General features: G+C 49.6%; 1 protein-coding gene across 1 annotated transcript in view; it reads left to right on the top strand.

Annotated features, from left to right (window-relative positions):
• Positions 1–769: 769 nt before the first annotated feature.
• LOC129693451 (serine/threonine-protein phosphatase PP1-beta catalytic subunit-like) overlaps positions 770–19,023 on the top strand; it is a 131,191-nt gene continuing 112,937 nt past the window's right edge. Inside the window, exon 1 of the mRNA XM_055630266.1 lies at positions 770–885. Within this exon, the coding sequence (XP_055486241.1) occupies positions 834–885 (52 nt within the window). The 5' untranslated portion in view covers positions 770–833. The remainder of the gene's footprint in view (positions 886–19,023) is intronic.

The raw sequence follows: 19,023 nt of genomic DNA, 5'->3' as shown, positions 1-19,023 counted from the left end.
ACAGGGTTACTCTCTCTCTCTCTGTGTATCCAGTACACACAGGGTTACTCTCTCTCTCTCTCTCTGTATCCAGTACACACAGGGTTACTCTCTCTCTCTCTCTCTGTATCCAGTACACACAGGGTTACTCCCTCTCTCTCTCTGTATCCAGTACACACAGGGTTACTCTCTCTCTCTCTCTGTGTATCCAGTACACACTCCTCTCTCTCTCTCTCTGTATCCAGTACACACACGGTTACTCTCTCTCTCTCTGTGTATCCAGTACACACAGGGTTACTCCCTCTCTCTCTCTGTATCCAGTACACACAGGGTTACTCCCTCTCTCTCTCTGTATCCAGTACACACAGGGTTACTCTCTCTCTCTCTCTCTATCCATTACACACAGGGTTACTCTCTCTCTCTCTCTCTGTGTATCCAGTACACACAGGGTTACTCTCTCTCTCTCTCTGTATCCAGTACACACAGGGTTACTCTCTCTCTCTCTCTCTGTATCCAGTACACACAGGGTTACTCCCTCTCTCTCTCTGTATCCAGTACACACAGGGTTACTCCCTCTCTCTCCCTCTGTGTATCCAGTACACACAGGGTTACTCTCTCTCTCTCTCTCTGTATCCAGTACACACAGGGTTACTCCTCTCTCTCTCTCTCTCTGTATCCAGTACACACAGGGTTACTCTCTCTCTCTCTCTCTCTCTGTATCCAGTACACACACGGTTACTCTCTCTCTCTCCCTCTGTGTATCCAGTACACACAGGGTTACTCTCTCTCTGTATACCCAGTACACACAGGGTTACTCCCTCTCTGTGTCTGTGTGTGTGTACACAGGCGCTAAGATGGCGGACGGGGAGCTGAATGTGGACAGCCTGATCGCCCGCCTGCTGGAGGGTGAGTGAGGGGAGTGAGGGGAGTGAGGGGAGTGAGGAGGGGGTGAGGGGGGGACACGGTGGGGGCTGGAGACCCTCACACACCCCGCGTTAGTGTGTGTGTGTAGATGGTTGTAGTCTAACCTTCACCCCGGGCCCGGGCAGCAGCAGCAGCGGGGGGGGGGGGGGGGGGAGTGAAGCCGCCGCGGCCCCGCTCTGGGCCTCACTCACTCCCTCACTCTCCCCCCCTCTCACTCTCACTCCACCCCACCCCGGGTACAGGGAGTGAAGGTGGCGGGCGTGTGTGTGTGTGGGGTGGGGGGGGGACACTGAACCCCGGGGGGGGAGGGGGGGGGGGGGAGGGGTGTATATTACGTGTGTGTGTGTGTGTGTGGTGATGTGACGGGTGGGGGGACCAGGGGGGGTGATGGAGGACAGTGTCGGCGGCTTCTCCTCCCCCTCCTTCACTTCCTCTCTTAGCACGGGGGGGGGGCAGGGGGGGGGGGGGGTGGGACACACAGACCACAGAGATGGATGGATGGTCCCTCCTCTGGGGGAGTCCGTTGGGGGCGGTCCCCCCTTCTGGGTGCTCCAGGTCCCCTTCCCCTCTCCCCCCTCTCCTTTCCCTCTCTCTCCCTTCTTCACCTCCCCTCTCTCCCTCTCTCCTCAGCAAACAAGACGAGGGGGGGTCCACTCCTCTCCTTCCCCCCTTCTCTTCCCCCCCTCTCCCTGTCTCCTCTCTCCCCCCTCTCCCCCCCCTCTCCCCCTCCCTCCCTCTCTATCCCTCTCCTCTCCCTTTCCCCCCCTCTATCATTCCCCCCTCTCTCCCCCCTCTCTTCCCCCTCATCCTTCCCCCTCACCCTCCCCTCTTCTCCCTCCTTCCCTCCCTCTCCCCCTCCCCCCCCTCTCTCCTCCCCCTCTCTTCCCCCTTCTCTTCCCCCCTCTCTCCCCCCTTCTCTTCCCCCCCTCTCTCTCTCCCCTCTCCCCTTCTCCTCCTCTCTCTCTTCTCCCCTCCCCTCTCTCCCCCCCTCTTCCCCCCTCTCCTCTCCTTCCCTCTTCCCTCCTTCCCCCCCTCTTCCCCCCTCTCCTCCCCTCTCTTCGCCCTCCTCTCCCCCTCCCCCCCTCCTTCCCCCTCTCTCTCCTTCCCCTCCTTCCCTCCTGCTCCCCCTCCTCTCCCTCCTTCCCCCTCCTTTCTTCCCCTCTTCCTTCCCTCCCTCCTTCCCCCCCTCCCCTTTCCTCTCCTCCCCCTCTCTCCTTCCCCCCCCTCTCTCCCCCCTGCTCCCCCCTTCGCTCCCTCTCCCCCTCCTCTCCTCCCCACCCCCCTTCCCTCTCCTGCTCCCGCCTTCACTCTCCTCTCCCCTTTTCCTCTCCTCCTCTCCCACTGCCTGCTTTCCCCACTCCCCATGCCCACCCCCCCCCCCACACTTTCCCCCTCGTTCCCCCACTCCCCCGGGGGGGAATTTATTTTTGTTTCTTTTCCAGTCCAACCCTTCCAAGGAATCTTTCTTCAAGACTGCCTTTTTTGGGGCTGCTTGACATGCTGGGGACTCTTTATTCTGCCCCCCCCCCCCCCCCCCAACTCTCCCACACACCAATTAACGGTTAGATTGCCCTTGGCTTGATGCCGTATGTGTTTCAAAGTAAAAAATGCACATTCTCGGAATTGGAAAAGTTGGCAATGTATATTTTGTTATTATTGCTGAGCTATTTCAGTGAGGGGGAAGGCAGATGAAACACTTTGGTGAATTATATGTTGGTAAAGACTGCATCTATGTTACCAGCAACGTAATTATCAGTTTGAGTGAAGCTGTGTTAACTCTTGCAGCAAGTGTGTTGGGAGGTTGATTGTCAAAATGTACAAGATATAGTGCGTGGTAATGAGGCACAAAATCCTGGAATAACTCAGTGGGTCGTAGAGCCAAGACAGACACAAAAAGCTGGAGTAACTCGGCGAGTCACACAGCATCTCTGGATAGAAGGACTTTTCGGGTCCAGCCCCTGCTTCAGAGTCTTGCAGCGTGGAAACAGGCCCTTCGGTCCGATTTGCCCACACTGACCAACATGCCCCATCTACACTAGTCCCACCTGCCTGCATTTGGCCCATATCCCTCCAAACCTGTCCTGTCCATGCACCTGTCTAACTGTTTCTTTAACATTGCGATAGTCCCAGCGTCAACTCCGGCTCCGGCAGCTTGTTCCACACACCCACACCCTTTGCGTGAAAAAGGTCACCCCTCAGCTTCCCATTAAATCTTTTCCCTCAAAGCGGGGGGTTAGGCAGCATCTCTGGAGAACAGTCTGAAGAAGGGCCCCCCCCGACCTGAAACATCACCCATCCATGTTCTCCACAGATGCTGCCTGACCCTCTGAGTTACTCCAGCACTTGGTGTCCATCTTTGGTATCAACCAGCACCTACAATTCTTTACATGGACACAAAATGCTGGAGTAACTCAGCAGGACAGGACCGGCAGCATCTCTGGAGAGAAGGAATGGGTGACGTTTCGGGTCGAGACCCTTCTTCAGACTTGTCTCTGGGGAACATGGTTAGGTGACGTTTTCGGGTCGGGACCTCTCTCCATACTCATGTTTTCCGACTCAAAACGTCACCTATCCACGTTCTCGAGAGATGCCGCCTGACCCGCTGAGTCACTCCAGCACTTTGTGTCCTTTTGTGTAAACCAACATCTGCAGTTCCTTGTTTCCAGAGTTTGGGAATTATTGTGCTGGCAGTTGCAAGGTTATTTTGAGAGCACTTTGATTGAAAGTAGATTCTGTTTGGGAGAAAACATGTGAAGAGAGCATTCATCTCTTTGTGAAAGAAAAGGGCAATTGTTAGCTTTTGGGACGTGGAATCCTGGGAAGTTACAGAATAGGGAGGTCGGGTCGGCTTTGTGTTCTAGCCTGTTTAAAAAAAGCCATTCTTGTCGATATTGCAGCCTCATTTTGTAGTTTGATCACACTAGTACATTAATAAATGTGCACATCTCACGGCTAATATCTTTGAGGCCATTGGATTCGAGACTCCTGTCGGCCAGCGGGCAAAGCGTATGTTTTTTTTAAATTATTTTCCCCCTGAACCTTCTGCCAATTAGCATGCCTCTGAGCCGATGAATTTTGGAATGCCAGTGGGTGAATTAAAAAAAAATTGAGAGCTGGCCAAGGAGGCTTAGGAACTGCGTAAGCTTTTGGTAACGGGATTTGCTGCATATCTGGGTGGTTTTCCCATTTTGTCTTTTTTTGAGAGCTGGTGGTGAGGGGCGGAACCATTCATTTGTCGCCCTTGGCTGCACTGGGTCTACCCCTGGTTTCCGAGAGATTTGTCTAATGTTGCTCTGGTATTTAAACCACATTTGTGTGTGTGTGTGTGTGTATACAGTACCAGTACAGTACCACATTGTGACACAACTACCAGCCTTGGAGGGCATCTACTACACACGGTGCCTCAGGAAGGCCGTCAGCATCCACAAAGACTCCTCACACCCTTGTAATAGTCTGTTTGAACTCCTACCTTCCAGCAGACGTTACAAGGCCTTCCACGCCCGCACCTCCAGACTTATGCCCGTCCCACTTAGAAAACCTGAAGGGAAACCTCTGGAGACTTTGCGCCCAACCCAAGGTTTCCGTGCAGTTCCCGGAGGTTGCCGGAGGTTGCAGATAGTGGAAGCAGATAGGGAGACTGACAAAAACCTCTGGGAACCTCCGGGAACCGCACGGAAACCTTGGGTGGGACGCAAAGTCTCCAGAGGTTTCCCTTCAGGTTTCCTAAGTGGGGCAGGGGCACTATTTAGTAACAGCTTCATCCCTAGACCTATAGCTGCTCTGAACCGGCCCTGCTGAGTGCCCCCACCCCCCCATGAACTGTCTGCCTCGGATGGTCACGTGGCACATCGACCTGGCACAGACATATTTGCACTTTAGAATGTTTTACTCATTTTTTTAAAGTATTTATGTTAAACTATTTGTTTATTTTATTTTTTTTAATATAAATCCTATTTCTCTGGGTATCTAAGTAGGTAAGTAAGTTTATTGGCCAAGTATTCACATACAAGGAATTTGCCTTGGTGCTCCGCCCACAAGTAACAACATGACATACAGTGACAGTTACGAATGACTCGGAAAACACTAAACATTAATAATAATAAAACATTCATGATAAAACACCATTGATCAAGCATGTGAACCAACAAAATACCAGATCAAAGGGAGGCTACAGATTTTTGGCTGTTGAGTAGAGCAACTACTCGTGGATAAAAACTGTTTTTATGTCCGGCTGTGGCAGCTTTGACAGTCCGGAGTCGCCTTCCAGAGGGAAGTGATTCAAAGAGTTTGTGGCCTGGGTGAGAGGGGTCAGAGATGATCTTGCCCGCTCGCTTCCTGGCCCTTGCAGTGTACAGTTCATCAATGGAGGGAAGGTTGCAGCTAATAATCTTCTCTGCTGATCGGACGATTCGCTGCAGCCTTTACACAATTTTAGTTAAGTTATGACATCAGATGGAAGCTGCATACCAAATCTCGTTGCACCTATGTGCTATTACAATAAAATATATTATTATTATTATTGTTTGTGTTGGAAAGCGGGCAGCCACGGTGGCGCAACGGGTAGAGTTGATGCCCTGCAGCGCCAGAGACCCAGGTTCCAACCCGACGACGGGTGCTGCCTGTACGGAGTTTGTACGTTCTCCGAGATCTTCGGTTTCCTCCCACACTCCAAAGACGTGCAGGTTTGTAGGTTAATTGGCTTGAGTTTTGTATACTTGGTATATGTGTAAATTGTCCCTGGTGTGGGCAGCATGTGTGTGGGGGATCGCTGGCGGGGCGCAAAGTCTGCAATTTAGGTTTGGAGATACAGGATGGAAACAGGCCCAGGGATTGCTGGCTGGCACGGACTCAGTGGGCCGAAGGGCCTGTTTCCATCCTGTACCTCCAAAACTAAACTGCAGGTGCTGGTTATACACCGAAGATTGACACAAAATACTTAAGGAAGTAGCTCCAGAAATAGTGGATGCATTAGTAATAATCTTTCAAAACTCTTTAGATTCTGGAGTAGTTCCTGAGGATTGGCAGGTAGCAAACGTAACCCCACTTTTTAAGAAGGGAGGGAGAGAGAAATCGGGGAATTACAGACCAGTTAGTCTAACATCGGTAGTGGGGAAACTGCTAGAGTCAGTTATTAAAGATGGGATAGCAGCACATTTGGAAAGTGGTGAAATCATTGGACAAAGTCAACATGGATTTACGAAAGGTAAATCATGTCTGACGAATCTTATAGAATTTTTCGAGGATGTAACTAGTAGCGTGGATAGGGGAGAACCAGTGGATGTGGTGTATCTGGACTTCCAGAAGGCTTTCGACAAGGTCCCACATAAGAGATTAGTATACAAACTTAAAGCACATGGCATTGGGGGTTCAGTATTAATGTGGATAGAGAACTGGCTGGCAAACAGGAAGCAAAGAGTAGGAGTAAACGGGTCCTTTTCACAATGGCAGGCAGTGACTAGTGGGGTACCGCAAGGGCTCAGTGCTGGGACCCCAGCCATTTACAATATATATTAATGATCTGGATGAGGGAATTGAAGGCAATATCTCCAAGTTTGCGGATGACACTAAGCTGGGGGGCAGTGTTAGCTGTGAGGAGGATGCTAGGAGGACTGCAAGGTGACTTGGATAGGCTGGGTGAGTGGGCAAATGTTTGGCAGATGCAGTATAATGTGGATAAATGTGAGGTTATCCATTTTGGTGGCAAAAACGGGAAAGCAGACTATTATCTAAATGGTGGCCGATTAGGAAAAAGGGAGATGCAGCGAGACCCGGGTGTCATGGTACACCAGTCATTATAAGTAGGCAAAAAAGCTGGAGAAACTCAGCGGGTGCAGCAGCATCTATGGAGCGAAGGAAACTCAGCGGGTGCAGCAGCATCTATGGAGAGGCAGAGAATTCCACAGACTCACCACTCTCTGTGAGATAAAGTGTTTCCTCGTCTCCGTTCTAAATGGCTTACTCCTTTGCTCCATAGATGCTGCTGCACCCGCTGAGTTTCTCCAGCTTTTTTGTGTACCTTCGATTCCCCAGCATCTGCAGTTCCTTCTTAAACATTGAAAGTAGGCATGCAGGTGCAGCAGGCAGTGAAGAAAGCGAATGGTATGTTAGCTTTCATAGCAAAAGGATTTGAGTATAGGAGCAGGGAGGTTCTACTGCAGTTGTACAGGGTCTTGGTGAGACCACACCTGGAGTATTGTGTACAGTTTTGGTCTCCAAATCTGAGGCAGGACATTATTGCCATAGAGGGAGTGCAGAGACGGTTCACCAGACTGATTCCTGGGATGTCAGGACTGTCTTATGAAGAAAGACTGGAGAGACTTGGTTTATACTCTCTAGAAGTTAGGAGATTGAGAGGGGATCTTATAGAAACTTACAAAATTCTTATGGGGTTGGACAGGCTAGATGCAGGAAGATTGTTCCCGATGTTAGGGAAGTCCAGGACAAGGGGTCACAGCTTAAGGATAAAGGGGAAATCCTTTAAAACAGAGATGAGAAAAAACTTTTTCACACAGAGAGTGGTGAATCCCTGGAACTCTCTGCCACAGAAGGTAGTTGAGGCCAGTTCATTGGCTATATTTAAGAGGGAGTTAGATGTGGCCCTTGTGGCTAAGGGGATCAGAGGGTATGGAGAGAAGGCAGGTACGGGATACTGAGTTGGATGATCAGCCATGATCATATTGAATGGCGGTGCAGGCTCGAGGGGCCGAATGGCCTACTCCTGCACCTATTTTCTATGTTTCTAAAATGCTGGAGTAACTCAGCGGGACACAAGCAGCATCTCTGGAGAGTAGGAAGGGGTGAGGTTTCAGGACTAGACCCTTCTTCAGACTGAGAGTCGGGGGAGAGAGTGTCGAGGTATGGAAGGGTAAGGTGTGAAAACTTCACCCACTCCTTCTATCCAGTCGCTGCCTGTCCTGCTGAGTTACTCCAGTGTATTGCGACAATGGACAATAGGTGCAGGAGTAGGCCATTCGGCCCTTCGAGCCAGCACCGCCATTCAATGTGATCATGGCTGATCATCCCCAATCAGTACCCAGTTCCTGCCTTCTCCCCATATCCCCTGACTCTGCTATTTTAAGAGCCCTATCTAGCTCTCTCTTGAAAGCATCCAGAGAACCTGCCTCCACCGCCCCCCGAGGCAGAGAAAACCACAGACTCACCACTCTCTGTGAGAAAAAGTGTTTCCTCGTCTCCGTTCTAAATGGCTTACTCCTTATTCTTAAACTGTGGCCCCTGGTTCTGGTGTCTATCTTGTACAAGATCTCATTCGGTTGCACTGCCATTTTCTCTCTGAAAGCCATGGCCATATTAGGGGATGGCCTCGTGGTTTCAGATTCCCCTCACACAAACTTTCCGTCGGTAATGTTTCATGCCTGCTTGCGCACGATGCATTTTCAGCAGAGGTTAGCAGATGACTCAGCCTTCAATATCAAGCATATGAAGGCCACTCCCCCCCCCTCTCTCTCTCTCTCTCGGCTGTGGGAGACATCAGCTTACACAGGATCGCATGTAAGGTCTTCCCAGTATCTAAGCCTTATCTTGCTTTTCTTTGGCAGGCAATCTGCTTTGGATGCTATTTTTAGAGATGCTGACCAAAGCAAATTTGGTTAAATAGAGCGGGGATATCTCGAAGCAAAAAGGTTTGGTGATAAAACCGTTTGTAAAATACTGCAGAAACAAGGAAGTGCAGAAGCCGGTTTATAACAAAAGGCACGGAGTGCTGGAGTAACTCAGCTGGTCGGGCAGCATCGCTGAAGATGGACACAAAGGGCCTAATGTAACTGGGACATGTTGGGCGGTGTGGGCAAGTTGGGCCGAAGGGCCCGTTTCCACACTGGTAGACAAAAATTGCTGGAGAAACCCAGAGGGTGAGGCAGCATCTGTGGAGAGAAGGAATAGGTGACGTTTCGGACTGATGTGGGGGGAGGAAAGAAAGGAAGACTGGGAAGGGGGAGGGGAAGGAGGGAGAAAGCAAGGGCTATCTAAAATTAGAGAAGTCAATGTTCATACCGCTGGAGTGTAAACTACCCAAACAAAATATGAGGTGCTGTTCCTCCAATTTGCGCTGGGCCTCACTCTGGCAATGGAGGAGGCCCAGGACAGAGAGGTCCACACTGTATCACTCTATGAGTCTAAAGTGCTGGAGTAACTCAGCGGATCAAGCAGCATGTCAAGCAGCGGTGCAGGCTCGAAGGGCCGAATGGCCTACTCCTGCACCTATTTTCTATGTATCTATGTTGTTTAAGAAGGAACTGTAGATGCTGAAAAATCAAATAGACAAAAATGCTGGAGAAACTCAGCGGGTGCAACAGCATCTATGGAGTGAAGGAAATAGGCAACGTTTCGGGCCGAAACCCTTCTTCAGACTGATTCTTCAGATCAAGCAGCATCTCTGGAGAACATGGATAGATGACTTTTTGGGTCTTCCTTCAGACGAGGTGACCCAACCTGAAACATCACTATTGAATTTCCATTTTCTCCACAGATGTTGCCTGACCCGCTGAGCTACTCTAGCAGTTTGTGTCTTATGTTGTAAAATACTATCTGGCGTACAAAAATAAACAATACCAGACCAAGTGCAGACCCGTTGGGTCTGTTCCCCCAACGTGTGGTTGTGGGGGGGGAGGCGGCATGCAGCATCACACACTTACTTACCCCCCCCCCCCCACTCGAGAGAGAATGGAGGGAGAGGAGGGGAGGGGGGGAGGGGGGGAGAGAGGGAGAGAGAGGGAGGGGGAGAGAGGGAGAGGAGGAGGGGGAGAGGAGAGAGGAGGAGAGGATAAAGATATGTAGAGAGATAACTAGATAGATAAAGAGAGAGACAGATAGATAGATACATAAATACCTAACAAGAGAGATAGATAAAAAGATAGAAAGAAAGGGAAGAGAGGGAGGGGGAGAGAGGAGAGGAGAGGGGGAGAGAGAGGAGAGGGAGGGGGGAGAGAGAGAGAGAGTGCCCTTTTACTTCAACCCAAACCCAAACAACCATTTGCAGGCAGTGCTTTTTTTACCTCTAACCATATTTTCATTTTCAAACCAAATGAAGGGTACTCACAGTGCTGTAGACATTTGTCAGTGTCATTCAAAGCTCTGATGATTGAGGCACACCACTTGCAGAGACTGAGGCACACCACTTGCAGAGACTGATTGAGGCACACCACTTCCTGGTTTTATAGTCGCCCCCCCCTCCCTCCAGCAGGGGTAGCAGAGAGAATGGGGAATGTTGTAAAAACATTAATATCTCTGTCAATTTTCATCGACGGGAAAAATCCTCGGCACACACGCGGCGGAGGGGGGCTCTGAGCGAGGTGGCCAAAAATGACGGCCGTAGGTGGCGGCGTACTCTCGGAAACCGCAGCACAGAAAGCCGAAACCGGTCAAGAACAGAGTTTTAGTAATATAGATACCATAGTGGTACTTTTTTTTTTACTAACTGTCCTGCTGTAATTGTGTGGATGGGAAGCCAAAATGGTTGTCGCTATTTCTGGGGGCATTACTGAGGTCTTACTGTTAATTTAGCATTGTTCAAAATATTCTTAGTTCTTATTCAACAGAACGATGATTGTAGCTTTCTCAGCCGAAGCCTTGACACTGTTAAAGTATTGGAAAAACAAATCTGCCGAGGATTGTGTAATCTTGACTTTTTATTCTTGTTTATAAAAAATGGCATGTGTTTAAAGATGTATCAGCCGAGCTTTAGTTGGAATTAATAGCCTTATTTAAAAACGCATATAATTATAGATTTCAGTATGTGTAGGAAGGAACTGCAGATGCTGGGTTACACTGAAGATAGACACAAAGTGCTGGAGTAACTCAGCGGGACGGGAAAGAAGGAGAGGGTCTCGACCAGGGTCACCCATTCCTTCCCTCCGGAGATGCTGCCTGTCCCGATGAGTTACTCCAGCATTTTGTGTTGACTTTAATTATATAGTTCTCTTGCTTCTGCCTCTGTTCAACTTTTCCCTGAGCCGGGTAGGTGGTGAGATGATTGTATCAGCCTTTGCACTGTATACTTGTCTCGTGGTCATGTACAGTTTTGTGTCCAAATGGTCCATGTACAAAATGGCCGTCATAATGAGAACAGTAGAACTGGCCTGTTGTGGTTTAGTTTAGAGACACAGCGCGGAAACAGGCCACCGACCAGCGAATACCCGCACGTTAACACAAGCTTATACGCCATGGGGACAATTTACACTTATACCAAGTATACAAACTCAAGCCAATTAACCTACAAACCTATACGTCTTTGGAGTGTGGGAGGAAACCGAAGATCTCGGAGAAAACCCACGCGGGTCACGGGGAGAACGTTCAAACTCCGTACAGACAGCACCCGTACTCGGGATGGAACACGGGTCTCCGGCACTGCATTCGCTGTAAGGCCGCAACTCCACCGCTGCGCCACCGTGACCGCCCGTGTTGCAGCTGTACAAGACGTTAGTGAGGCCGCATTTAGAGTATTGTGTTTAAGAAGGAACTGCAGATGCTGGAAAATCGAAGGTAGACAAAAATGCTGGAGAAACTCAGCGGGTGCGGCAGCATCTATGGAGCAGGATCTGGGAGCAGTGCAGACGTGAGTGCCACAATTGCCACCGTGGTCATGGTCAGCCCCGATACCTGGTCAGTAAGATTGGTTTATGAATGAGATTTGGCAAGTGCGAAGGGTCGAAAACCTTCTTCAGACCGCATTTAGAGTATTGAGTTCAGTTCTGAGCACCATGTTATAGGAAAGATGTTGTCAAGCTGGAAAGGCTACAGAGAAGGTTAACGAGGATATCGCCAGGACTCGAGGGTGTGAGCTGTAGGGAGAGTTTGTGCAGGCTAGGACTATAATCATTGCGCAGGAGGATGAGGGGTGATATTATAGAGGTGTACAAAGTCATGAGAGGAATAGATCGGGTAGACGCACAGAGTCTCTTGCCCAGAGGACGGGAATCGAGGACCACAGGACATAGGAGGAAGGTTAGGGGAGAAAGATGTTTTCGGAATCTGAAGGGTAACTTTTTAACAAAGGGTGGTGAGTGTATGGAACAAGCTGCCAGAGGAGGTAGTTGAGGCTGGGACAGTTGCAACATATAACAAACATTCAGCCAGATATATGGATAGGACAGGTTTAGAGTCACAGAGTGATACAGTGTGGAAACAGGCTCTTTGGCCCGACTTATCCACACCGGCCAGTAGTATCCCAACTACCCTAGTCCCGAGGTCTAGAGGGATAGAGGTCAAACGCAGGCAGCTAGAACTAGCGTAGCTGGGACATGTTGGTGGGCGTTGGCAGGTTGGGCCTAAAGGCCTGTTTCCACGCTGTACCACTTCAAACGCCACTGTTGTATTTGTCCTCCCCACCATCCCAGGCACCCGCCAGTAAAAGCCTGAGCTGCATATCTCCTTTAAACTTTGCCCCTCCCGCTTGCACGATATTTGTCCTCTCGCCCTCGTATGTCCACACGGAAAGTTCTGTCCTTATTTATGCCCCTGGTCCTTTTATTTACTTCTCTCAGTTCTTTTCTCAAACCCCCGATGTTGCAGCGAAAACGATTCAAGTTTGTCCGACCTCTCGTTGTAGCTACGATGCACGAATCTAGGCCGCATTCTGCTAGACATCTTCTGCATCCTCTCCATATCTTCCTAATTCTTCCGGCAACTGGAACTGCAGGCAATGCTCCAAACAGACTAATCATTTTAAAAATCAGAAATGCACATTTTAGAACCGCTAATTGCCAAAATGGCGCTCTTCTGTCTGAGTTCTAGTTTAGTTTAGAGATGCAGCGCGGAAACAGGCCCTTCGGCCCATCGAGTCCGCACCGACCAGCAATTCCCGTACGCTAACACTACCCTACACACACTCGGGACAACTTACTCCCTCACCGAGCCAATTAACCTACAAACCTGTGCGTCGTTGGAGTGTGGGAGGAAACCGAAGATCTCGGAGAAAACACACGTGGTTCCGGGGAGAACGTGCAAACTCCGTACAGGCAGCACCCGTAGTCGGGTCTCCGGCGCTGCAAGGGCTGTAAGGCAGCAACTCTACCGCTGCGCCACCGTGCAAATCCTCATCCTTCCTGCAATGTGGCCACTGGAACTGCATGCAATGCTCAAAGTAAACAAATCATTTTAAAATCATAAATGCACAATTTAAAATGGCAACCTCCCCAAATGGCACTCTTCTGAGTGGAGTTCTAGTACGTGAGTTGCAATACTCCAGCATCTACCGCCCTTGTTTGCACGTTTTAAAATCACCAAACCGGGAGGGAAAAAATGTCAGTCCTTGCCAGAATGTTCGTGATGCTCATCTAAAGTTAAATGAAGCGCAAGGAACTGCAGGTGCCTGCTGGCTTGCAAAAAATAAAAACACAAAGTGCAGGAGTATCTGAGAGGGCGGCACGGTGGCGCAGCGGTAGTGTTGCTGCCTGACAGTGCTCACAGCGCCAGAGACCCGGGTTAGATCCCAACTACGGGCGCTGCCTATACGGAGTTTGTACGTTCTCCATGCGACCTGCGTGGGTTTTCTCCAAAATCTTCGGTTTCCTCCCACACTCCAAAGACGTGCAGGTTTGTAGGTTAATTGGCTTGTGTATAAATGTAAATTATCCCTAGTGTATTAATGTACGGGGATCGTTGGTCGGTGCGGACTCAGTGGGCCAAAGGGCCTGTTTCCACGCTGTATCTCTAAACTAAACTAAGCTCAACCAGAGTAGTTCAACTAGAATCGTTGAACAGATTGTTCCACTAGTCTTCGAGTCCATTGTGATAGATTTAATTTGCTTCTCCCAAAAACCTGTCAAAATTATAATTGTAACTATCCACTTTCTCCTTTCAACTCTTTTGTAGCAGATTCGTAGAGTCATACAGTGTGGAAACAGGCCCCTCAGCCCAACTTGCCCATTCCGACTAACAAGCCCCATCTCCACTAGTCACACCTGACTGCGTTTGGTCCATATCCCTCCAAACCTGTCCTATCCATGTACCATGTAACTGGTTCTTAATCGTAGTGATAGTCCCAGCCTCAACTACCTCCTCTGGCAGCTTGTTCCATACACCCACCACCCTTTGTGGAAATAAGTCACCCCTCAGATTCCTATCTTTACCCCTTCATCTTAAACCTATGCCCTCTGGAGACTAGACTCGATTTATTAGACCAGCAGAAACAGCTTCTTCCTTCCTTACCAGGCGTCTAAACAGTAAGAGCCACAGAGTGATACAGTGTGGAAACAGGCCCTTCGGCCCAACTCGCCCATACCAAATGTCCCAGTTATACTAGTCCCACTTGGACCATATCCCTCCAAACCTGTCCAATCCATGTACCTGTCCAGCTGTTTCTTAAACAATGTGATAGTCCCAGCCTCAATCACCTCCTCTGGCAGCTTGTTCCATACACCCATCACCCACTGTGTGAAAATGTTATCCCTTGGATTCCTATTAAATCTTTTCCCCTTCACTTTGAGCCTTTGTCCTCGATTCCCCTACTCTGGGTTAAAGATTCTACCTGATCTATTCCTCTCATGATTTTATACACCTCTATAAGATCTCTCCTCATCCTCCTGCACTCCATGGAATAGAGACCCAGCCTACTCAACCTCTCCCTATAGCTCACACACTCTAGTCCTGGCAACATCCTTGTAAATCTTCTCTGAACCCTTTCAAGCTTGACAATACCTTTCCTATAACATGGTGCCCAGAACTGAACACTATATTCTAAATGCGGTCTCACCAACGTCTTATACAACTGCAGCATGACCTCCCAACTTCAATACTCAATATGATGAAGGCCAAGGTGCCAAAAGCCTTTTTGACCACCTTATCTACCTGCGACTCGACCTTCAAGGAACCATGCACCTGTACTCCTAGATCCCTCTGCTCTACAACACTACCCAGAGGCCTACATTTACTGTGTAGGTCCTGCCCTTGTTCGACATCCCAAAATGCAACAACTCACACTTCTCTGTATTAAATTCCATCAACCATTCCTCCACCCACCTGGCCAATCGATCCACATCCTGCTGCAATCGTTCACGACCATCTTCACTATTCCTTTCATGAGCCAGATTCGGATACTCCCCAAATCTCCTCTGCCTTGCAGCGGACATTGGACTTTGTCTGTGGAACTGATGCGCCATTATGCTGAGAGCTATATTCTGCACTCTGCCTTTCCCCAACCCTATCCATGACTAGAGGAACACCTCTCAGAAGGTCAAAACCAGTGATTCATGCATTGATGAAATGCGCACCACCACTCAGGAACAGCTTCTTCCCCGCTGTTATCAGGCTGCTGAATGGTCCTTCCATAAGCTAGGGTACTGTCCGATTCACCTCTACCCCCTGGGTCAAGACGAGATGGAGAGACCAGTGCAAGTCAGCGGACCCACCCAGGCTACACCAGTACATCAATGACCCCATGGACGTCCCTGGCCAGGACCTGCCCCAAAAGCAGTGGACAACCCTCAACCTCTTGAGGACAGGCGTTGGATGCTATGGAGTAGCGATGAAGAGGTGGGGCCTCGTGGACAGTGAGCGCCTCCTGCGAGTGTGGGGACCCAACACAGACAGTGGAGCACATGGTCACCAGTTGCCCCAAACACCGGTTGGCCACAGAATGGTGAACGAGGTCTGATAGACCTGGACGATGACACGTTGGCCTGGCTCGCCTCAACGGAGCTGCAGGTCTAAAAGACACACGACAGAAGAAGAAGACTTCGACCCTATTGCGGACATTGGACTTTGTCTCTGGAACTGGTGCACTACAATGCTGAGAACTATATTCTCGACACTGCACCCTTTGCTCCACCTATTGTATTTGAGATGGCTTGATTGTCTTTCTGCATGGTATTATCTGATGTGTTTGGGCAACAGGCAGCTTTTCACTGCCCCTTGGTACCCGTGAAAATAATGAACCTAAACTTAGTAGCTTTTCCAATCTGAAGGCAGATATCCGACTCTGGGGAATTTTTTATAAATGTAGTCATTAGTGCGCTTGTAAACTTCCCTTTCTTTGCTCTGCTGTAAGATTCAATTTGCTTGGGCAATCTTTGTACTGGAGAAACAAATGGGGTTCTGATGGATTTCCCCTCATCTCCACCTGTTCCCACCGCACAGTGAAATGCATTTTTGCACATATTACGCACGTCTTGTGGCGCCATTGTTCAAAGTCCGGTGGGCCCGCGCATTCGATGTACCAGAGCAGTTCCCATGAACCGACCGACGTCCCTCTCCACTCCTCGCCCGACCATCTTTGTGTCGGTTCACCCTCCTACCAGCCCACGATCCTCACCTCCCGACGTATCCCGCTACCTCGTGGTCCCACCCACCCACCGACGAGCCGCCTGTATCCTCACACAGTGGCCTCTACCCTGGCATTATAGGTCATTCATGAATTTATTGGCCAAGTATTCACATACAAGGAATTTGCCTTGGTGCTCCGCCCACAAGTAACAACGCGACATGCAGTGACAGTTACGAATGACTCGGAAAACACTGAACATTAATAATAATAAAACATAAGGTATCGGTGGCCTCTGTCGCGGGGTTCGATGAGGTGGCTTGTAGTTATGACAAATGCATTGTGATAGATAGTCGGAATCATACAGCATGGAAACGGGACTAATGCCTCCGTGCCAATCTAAGATGCCTTCCTGAGAGATTCCTGTTTGCCTGCAATTGCTCCATAACCCTCCAATGCTTCCCTAGACATGAACCTGTCAAAATGAGTGTGGTTTATAGATACAGCGCAAAATCACCTGAGCCCGCGCCTACCAGCAATCACCCCGTACACCTGCACTATCCTACATACTAGGGACAATTTACAATTTACAGAAGCCAATTCACCTACAAAAACTGTACATCTTTGGAATATGGGAGGGAACTGCAGGCATGTTTAAACCTGGGTCTCTGGCGCTGTAAGGCAGCAACTCTACCACTGTCCTTAGAGTCACGAATGATGCTGGTGGATTGGGGAAATGTTAAATATAAAGCCACTGATCAGGGCATCACAGTGGCCAGAGCTGCCACCCCGCAGCGCCTGAGACCCAGGTTCCATCCCGATCCTGGATTCTGTCTGTGCGGAGTTTGCACGTTCCCCCTGTGACTTTTCTCCAGGTGCTCCGGTTTTCATCCCACATCCCAAGTTGCTAGATGAATTGGCTGCTGTACATTGGCACTGGTGTGTGGATGGGTGGAGTTGGTGACAAAGTGGAGAGTAAAATATTGGGATATTGTAGGATTAACGTCAATGGATGGTCTTGACTCATTGTGCCCAGTGGGGCTGTTTCTGTGTTGCATCCCTCTTGACTATATGGGGATTGTCAGAAAAATGAATTGTATTGAAGATCACAGGAGAGGAATTGGGCCATTCGACCCATCGAGTCAGCTCTGCCATTCCTTCATGGCTGATCTATCTCACTCCTAACCCCAGTCTCCTGCCTTCTCCCCATAACCATTGACTCCCTGACTAGTCATGACCAATTAATCTCCACTATAAAACTACCCAATGATGCCTGTGGCAATGAATTCCACAGATTCACCGCCCTCTGGCTAAAGAAATTGATCCTCCTGTAGTGATCTTTTGAGGGCGGCACGGTGGCGCAGCGGTAGAGTTGCTGCCTTGCAGCGCTTTCAGCGCCGGAGACCCGGGACCGAACCAAACTACGGTCGGTCGCTGTGTGTACGGAGTTTGTATGTTCTCCCCGTGACCACGTGGGTTTTTTCCCAGATCTTCGGTTTCCTCCCACACTCCAAAGACGTACAGGTTTGTAGGTTAATTGGCTTGGTATGAAGGTAAAATTGCCCTTGGTATGTGCAGGATAGTGTTAATAGACAATAGGTGCAGGAGTAGGCCATTCGGCCCTTCGAGCCATTCAATGTGATCATGGCAGATCATCCCCAATCAGTACCCCGTTCCTGCCTTCTCCCCATATCCCCTGACTCCGCTATTTTTAAGAGCCCTATCTAGCTCTCTCTTGAAAGCACCTGCCTCCACCGCCCCCTGAGGCAGAGAATCCCACAGACTCACCACTCTCTGTGAGAAAAAATGTTTCCTCGTCTCCGTTCTAAATGGTTTACTCCTTACTCTTAAACTGTGGCCCCTGGTTCTGGACTCCCCCAACATCGGGAACATGTTTCCTGCCTCTAGCGGGTCCAAGCCCTTAACAATCTTATATGTTTCAATGAGATCTCCTCTCATCCTTCTAAATTCCAGAGTGTACAAGCCCAGCCGCTCCATTCTCTCAGCATATGACAGTCCTGCCATCCCGGGAATTAACCTTGTAAACCTACGCTGCACTCCCTCAATGGCCGGTGGTCGGAGCCGACCCGGTGAGCAGAAGGGCCTGTTTCCGCGCTGTATCTCTAAACCAAACCAAAGAGTTGAGCAGGAAGCTCCAGAGGAGCAAAATGGCTATTTATTTGCCTTCCAATATGTTGTTCATCGCACATCATCTTGCATTTTAGTCAGTGCCCAGCACTACCTCATCTCATTAGTTGACTTTGGTTGCTTCACTTCAAAGACTTCAAACACTCCCCATCTTCAATGCAGAATGTGCCTTGCAGCCAGTTGGATACTGATGGAGCACACAACTCCCTCAGTGCTGCACTAAGGTATCTGCTGAGATTGTGTTTCAGTTAATAGTCCTCTCAACCTTCAGTGAGACTAGTTCCATGAATCCAAAGCTGAACTGAAGGGGATGTGCAGGAATGAACTGCAGAGAGACACAAAATGCTGGAGTAACTCAGCGGGTGAGGCAGCATCTCCGGAGAGAAGGAATGGGTGATGTTTCGGGTCTGAAGTTCAACTTCAAATTCAAATTAATTTCGGGTGGAGACTCTTCTTCAGACTGATGTCAGGGGAGGGGGCGGGGCAAAGATAGAATGTAGTCAGAGACAGAAAGACTAGTGGGAGAACTGGGAAGGGGTTGGAGAGAAAAAGCAAGGGCTATCTGAAGCTAGAGAAGTCAATGTTCATACCGCTGGGGTGTAAACTACCCAAGCAAAATATGAGGTGCTGCTCCTCCAATTTGTGCTGGGCCTCACTCTGACAATGGAGGAGGCCCAGGACAGAAAGGTCAGTGTGGGAATGGGAGGGGGAGTTGAAGTGCTGAGCAACCGGGAGATCAGGGAGGTTTAGACAGACTG

The sequence above is a fragment of the Leucoraja erinacea genome, unplaced genomic scaffold (assembly GCF_028641065.1).
Source record: "Leucoraja erinacea ecotype New England unplaced genomic scaffold, Leri_hhj_1 Leri_299S, whole genome shotgun sequence".
In the NCBI taxonomy this organism is placed as follows: Eukaryota; Metazoa; Chordata; class Chondrichthyes; order Rajiformes; family Rajidae; genus Leucoraja; species Leucoraja erinaceus.
This window is presented reverse-complemented; position numbering and strand designations above follow the sequence as displayed.